The 6,541-nt window shown below is 41.1% G+C and overlaps 1 protein-coding gene across 1 annotated transcript; it reads right to left on the minus strand.

Annotated features, from left to right (window-relative positions):
• Positions 1-4,737: 4,737 nt before the first annotated feature.
• On the minus strand, positions 4,738-6,227 carry LOC6602858 (glycosyltransferase-like domain-containing protein 1-like). Its single transcript, XM_002027833.2, has 4 exons — positions 6,206-6,227; positions 6,030-6,136; positions 5,689-5,971; positions 4,738-5,617 (listed from the first exon to the last, which is right to left on the minus strand). The coding sequence occupies exons 2-4, from the start codon at positions 6,112-6,114 to the stop codon at positions 4,864-4,866; spliced, it is 1,122 nt and encodes a 373-aa protein (XP_002027869.1). The 5' UTR covers positions 6,115-6,136; positions 6,206-6,227; the 3' UTR covers positions 4,738-4,863.
• Positions 6,228-6,541: the final 314 nt, after the last annotated feature.

The raw sequence follows: 6,541 nt of genomic DNA on the forward strand, positions 1-6,541 counted from the left end.
CTTTTGTTCCATATATCACTGTACCCGTATTGTCCAAGCCTCCCTGGTTCTCAAAGTATTTGTCATATTTCAAAAATAATAAATCCCGGCTCTATAAAAAGTACCAGAAGTCGGGCTCCACGTCGGCCTTAGCTCTATACTCCTCCGCTCGCTCTCTATTCCTTGCCGTTAATAGTCAGTGTTATAATCATTACCTTTCACAATGTAGAAGTAACTTTCGTAGTGATCCTAAAAAATTTTAAAACACTGTGCCCAGTCCCTTTGCAAACCCTTGCCTTTCTCTTCAACCTCTCCTTGGAACAGTCTTGTCTCCCAGTAATTTGGAAAGAGTCCTACATCATTCCGCTTCACAAAAAAGGTTCAAGATCAAACATTGAAATCTATCGTCACCCTGTCGTCTATCGTTCCTGGTCACCCGGCAACTGCAACATCTTTGTTGTATCTATGTCGCAACACGTTTTTCTTAGACATCGTTCAACATCGACTAACCTTCTTGATTTTTCTAACCTAATCCACCGTGGTTTTCAACATGGTTTGCAGACGAATGTAGTTTTTACGGACTTCAGCAAGGCATTCGATTCTGTGAACCATGCTCTGCTTATTCACAAGCTCTCTTTATTAGGGTTCCCAACGAATCTTCTAGATTGGATTTAGTCCTATCTCTCTAACCGTACTCAACGTGTTTTGTTTTCTAACGTGTTAAATACTCAATACAAAACATTACTTCAGGTGTGACACAGGGAAGTCATCTGGGCCCTCTTTTGTTTATTTTACTTATGACATTCCTCAAGCTATAACATACTCTACTACACTACTGTATGCTGATGATATTAAAATCTGTCTGTCTTACTCTGATTGGTATTTGCACACACGCCTTCAACTGGATCTAAGTGAACTACTATTGTGGTGTTCAACTTCTTTTTCTGAACCTTTCCAAATGCAAACTTATGACATTTTACCGTCGCGCTCCACATTTTGTCTCATATGTTCTAGGAAATCATGTCCTCGAGCGAATTTCGAGTTCAAATGACCTCGGAGTCCTTTTTGATCATAAGATGTGCTAACAGCCATATAGCTGCAACTGTAAATAAAGCTAAGGGTGTGTTAGCGTTCATCAAGCGTTGGTCCAAGGAGTTTGACGACCCGTACGTTACGAAACAACTGTACATATCGTTAGTACGTCCTATATTGGAGTATTGTTCTTGTGTGTGGAGCCCGCAGTATAAAGAGCAGCAGGTTGTTATTGAATCCGTGCAAAAGCATTTTTTAATTGCCACCCTACCGGTCTAGGCTAAATCTTATTGACCTGCCGTCGTTGCAACATGGCAAAATTTGCAATGGCGTAATTTTCGTGCACAAGCTCCTTCTCGGGACTGTTGACTCCCAAACTCTCTTGGGTCAGATTGACTTGGCCGTTCCATCTAGACCTACCCGTACTTTTAGGTCTATCCGTTTACCCATATGTAGGTCTAATTATGCTGATCATGAACCTTTTAGGGTTTTATGCCATAATTATAACTCCCTCTGCCAAACCCTATCCCCTGAACTCTCTTAAACTAATTGCATGCAATATTTATAATCACTTAAATTTAGCTAACTTTTAACTTCCATTTTTTCGCCTTTAGTAATTAAGTACCATTATTAACAGATAATTTGTTATTTTAATAAATAAATAATCTAAAGAAAACAAAAGTAAATTTGATTTGATATAGGTGTCAAGTTTATGTTAAGGTATCGATAAGTCATCTATTTTTTTTCTTTTTGTTGTATAAAAAGCGTCATTACGTCCAGGAAAATGTTTTGGTTTTAAAAACAAAGAAATCTTGCGGAATGTGAAAATCAGAAAACTTTTGTGAAAGTGAAAACTGGAATAACTTTGACATATGTAAAGCCTAGACTAGAGTAGTCCAGTTTTGGAAACGTCAATTTAGTTAAATTTTAACTGTCGATCGCTTTATACCGAAACAACGCTTTAAAGTAGAAAATAATCGTTCAGTTACGGTTTCGAGTGCTTTTGTTGGTGTTGACCTCAGCGTCCCTGTTACACAAAGCAGAGCCTGTCGCTCTTTACCTCTTGGTAAAGAGGACGAGGTCTATCTGGTCCGTATTGATACTCAGTTCTACTTCTTCCGCCCACTCACGTATCTCCCTGAGTGTACGTTCCATTAAGGAGCTGAGGGTCGATGGACATATACCAGTAATAAGTATGCTTATGTCATCTGCATAAGCTGTTATTATTCGGGCCTTCCTTTCATTTCTCTCGATAAGGTCGTCGACCACCAGATTCCACAGGAGGGGCGACGGTACTCCACCATGGGGTGTGCCTCTTTTACCATGGAGGCGGTGCCCCACTCCGGTTGCAGCCGTATACAACATAGGAGGTTATTTATCCACATGTTGATTGCTGGGTGTGTGTTCGTCCCTTCCAGGCGATTTGTTATTGCGTTCGTAGCCACGTTATTAAATGCTCCAGAGATGTCAACGAATACTTCCAGTGCATACTTTTTATTGTGAAGGGCGTTCCCACTGGTAGCTACTACCGAGCGTATTGCAGTCTCCACCGATTTCCGATTTGGTGTAGGCATGTTGGTTGGTTGACATCAGTCCCCCTCCTTATTCCTGTTTTGTAAGTCCAACAGTTTTTCCAGTGTTTTTAGTAGAAAGGAGGTAAGGCTTATCGGTCTGTAATCCTTGGGAATCACATGGCTGCACTTTACTGACTTTGGGAGGAAGACAACTCTCGAGGTTATCCATAGGTTAGGGATATAGCCCGTACCTAGAAATGCTGAGTATATTGCGGAAAGCCATGGGGTAATAACCATGTTGGTGACCTGCATGATGGCTGGGAATGCCCCGTCCAGTCCTGGTGCTTTTTTGTCCGCAAAGGATTCTCTTATTGGCTAACAGATCTGTTGGGGGGGGTGTTGCTCCTCGGTTGCTAGGTCCTGATGTTATTTGCCATCAGTGACTTCGGTGCATCCAGGGAAATGCGTCTCCATTAGTGCTGTTAGGGCTTCATCACTGCCCTCTGCCCACTGTCCGTCATCTAGCTTTAATTGAATGTGTACGGTGGGCTGCTTTGAGAGCAGCTTCCGAAGCCGTGCGGTTTCAGGTACTTTTTCGATGTTGGAGGGTTCTCCACGAATTCCGTTGTGCCTTGCGTATTTCCTTCTTGTAGCTCCTAAGTAAGAGTTCCTCTTCTTCGTTCTCGAGGGTTTACACGATGCGTCCAGTAGCTCATTGGATAGGGTCTCTAGGGATCTATATCGTCCGCGAATTCCACTGAGCCCGGAAGTAGTATGTCTAAATTAGTTGTTAGTATTAAGTCTAAGAGTGACGCACCTCTGTCATTGATGTCGGGGCTTCCCCATCCGTACTGGATTGAGACATAAGGCAAGCATGGATTATATTTCGTACGAGTACGACGGTTGTTCCTACTTACCTATGTTGAATACAAAATGTTGTGACTTGAGGACTTTAGCCACTGAGTTGCCTGATGCAATCGAGGGCTCCTAGACTAAAACTATGTCGGCGAGACTTTGCTTCATGGCAATGAAAAGCTCCGCCGACGCTACCTTGCTTTTATGCAAGTTGATCTGCAGCACTCTCAGCATCATGGGTGGTTGGCTCAGTTGTACCTGACGGGTTGACTACCAGCGTCAGTATAAGGAAATTTCATTTCATTCTCGCTTGCAATGCGATCTCAATAGCTTTCAGTCATGGTGTTGTGCAAAATTGTTACACCTTAATGCCTCAAAATGGAAAGTAATGACATTTCATCGTTCTAGCCCCTTTTTGGCTCACTATACCCTATGCGGTGGTTCTCTTGAGAGAATTACGCTGGTGGATGATCTTTGTGTTATATTAGACGCTAAGCTAAGGTTCTCTGAACACATTTCTACCATGCTAAATAAGGCAATGGGCGTGCTTGGGTTTATAAAGAGGTGGTCAAAGTCATTTTACGACCCCTATATAACAAAGACTCTCTATACCTCGCTTCTTCGTCCGATCTTAGAATGCGGCTCTAGTGTATGATGCCCTCAGTACAAAGTACACCAAGACCGTGTTGAATCAGTCCAGAAAAACTTTTTTCATCTTACCCAAGTAGAATGTTTTTAATAGACCTTCCATCCTTAATCGTAGAAAAAGCTTGGTGTGATTTTTGTACACAACTTGATCGAGGGTGACGTAGATAGCTCTTACTTGTTGACCCGAATAAACTTCAAAATTCATACTAGATCCACCAGAAACTATTTACCGTTGACCCTTCTGTTTTGTAGATCGAATTATTTCTTGTATGAGCCGTTTAGGGTCTTATGCTCGGATATTCCCTCTACCAGAATATATCCACCACCAATTCCCTCTCCTTATTAAATTACTAATACTCACATACCTTTCTCGTAATTAGCAATTTTACTTGTTTTTGTATTTTGAATGCATGCTTAGTTCTCTTAGTAAGTTTAGTTTTCATATTCCTCGCATATTAGTCTAAAAGCTTTCTTTCCTGCATGTTCGCGTTCGAGGGCTGCGTTTTCTGCTGGTTTCACACGGGCCACTTGATGGTGCAGTAATTGCATCGCCACTTGAAAGATGCAGTCATTACATATAAACGTCCAGCAAGATTTTTACACTGTAGGATGTGTATAACAACTTAAGCTTCATGATAGGTAGCTGCTGTAATATAAATAATTATACTCTAATCGCTCTTTTGAAAAATCAATTTTCAATCGGTGTCAATTTGGGTTACGCATTACATATCTATTAATATAGATCTACCAACTTTTAAATAACATGTGTATGTAATAAATTCGATCCTTTCCTTTAGTTTTCTCTATACTATGATTTAAATTAAAAGCTAAAAATCTAAGTCCCCATTTTATCGAGATACCTGGGCACTAAGTGCTTTGCAGAGTACTGATCAAACGAGAAGGACTGGAAGAATTTATCTCGGTTCCTACGGAAAGGTCCCGGATATCGACAGCAATTGTAAAGCATTTTTATCAGAGAGTTAGGCGTGTTGTACAGGTTTACCTTGGGATAGATTTCTGGGTATACCAGCTTATTAGGGGCAATGGGGTAACAACCGCAGTATGTAGCTTCTAGCATAGACACGCCGTAGAATTCATGGTCTGCCGTCGAAATAACGATGTCTCCAGTGAGCAACGTCTCTATGTATTTTTCGCGCGATAAGCGGCCATAGTTAACGAGCTTGGCGCCCAGCTTTTCTTGTATTCCCTCAAAGGCTTCTGGCACTTTCGGGAACTTCTCGCCACAGATGGTAACCTTGAAGTTTACCTGCCGCTTGTTTAACTCGAGCAGCACCTCAACCAACAGAGTTGGGTTTTTGTCGTGCTCCCAACGATGGGGCCAAATCAAATGCAAGCACTCTTGCTCCAGGTTAGCAACATCAACATCAACTTCTACATTTACGATGCGACGCTTATTGGGGAACGCATGAAATTTAATGGGGAAGTAAAGCACCTCACACTTTTTTTCTATTTTCTCGCGAATGTGCTTTAGCTTGAAATCAGGCTGAATATTAAGAAAGGGCTGCACGTTGTCCAGGAATGAATTCCGATTGAAGTTTGAATTGAAGAGCACGATGTCTGCGGTAAAACTGAAAATTGAAATATAATTATAATTACAGTATTAATGTATTACATACATACGTAGCCCCAATAAATTTACCAAGAGAGTATCTCGTTTAATCCGTACTGACAATCGCGCTTCTTCACCTCACGCACTGGATATACAAGCTGGTTTTCGTGAAAGTAGACAATTTTTCGACATGTGACTAAGTCGGGACGTACACCTATTAGCTCAGCCAAACTAAGAACTGAGCTCGTGAAGAGTACTTTGTAATTGTGCTCAGGCGGAATTAGCTGTGAAAAGTAAAGTGCAGAGGTGCGGGCTCGCCAGTGCCACTTAGTTGCTGGCAGACTGAAAAGCTCATAGTCGGTTAGATTCAGGCCTGCGGTGGTTATGATAAATATCAGATAAAGGCTGTTAGATAAATCTATAAGACTTACTGTCGATCAAAGTATCTATTAGCTGCTTATGGCTTCCGCCATAGAATGGCTCTATAATTAATATCTGCGGCTTGACAGAAGACATGCCTCTTCAGCAGTCGGCACAACTACAAAAGCGCGAAAATTGAAAAATATGTGGGGTTAACTATTCGCCGGCACATTTGTGATTTACATACTTATAATTTAATTTAGGTATGTACATACGTATTGTTGTTTCTATTTAGTTGTTTATACATATGTTAGTGATGAGAAAATATCGAGTCATCGATGGTTTCCATGTCGCAATAAGAATCGATGTTTTGTTTAAACAATTTGGTGGTCGCATTCCACTACACCTCAATTAAAGGCTGTTAGACCCAGATATAATGCACTAATTTAAAATCATTCAGTGTGACCGAAGGAAATATATGCTTTCGTTTAAATTTGAAATCAATTTACTGTACATCTGAATTCCACGATTTCCTGCTGTGGCAGGAATACCGTCAACATCATTTAAATTTCAACTCGCTTCG

Source organism: Drosophila persimilis, unplaced genomic scaffold (assembly GCF_003286085.1).
Source record: "Drosophila persimilis strain 14011-0111.01,24,50 unplaced genomic scaffold, DperRS2 tig00000520-arrow-pilon, whole genome shotgun sequence".
Lineage (NCBI taxonomy): Eukaryota > Metazoa > Arthropoda > Insecta > Diptera > Drosophilidae > Drosophila > Drosophila persimilis.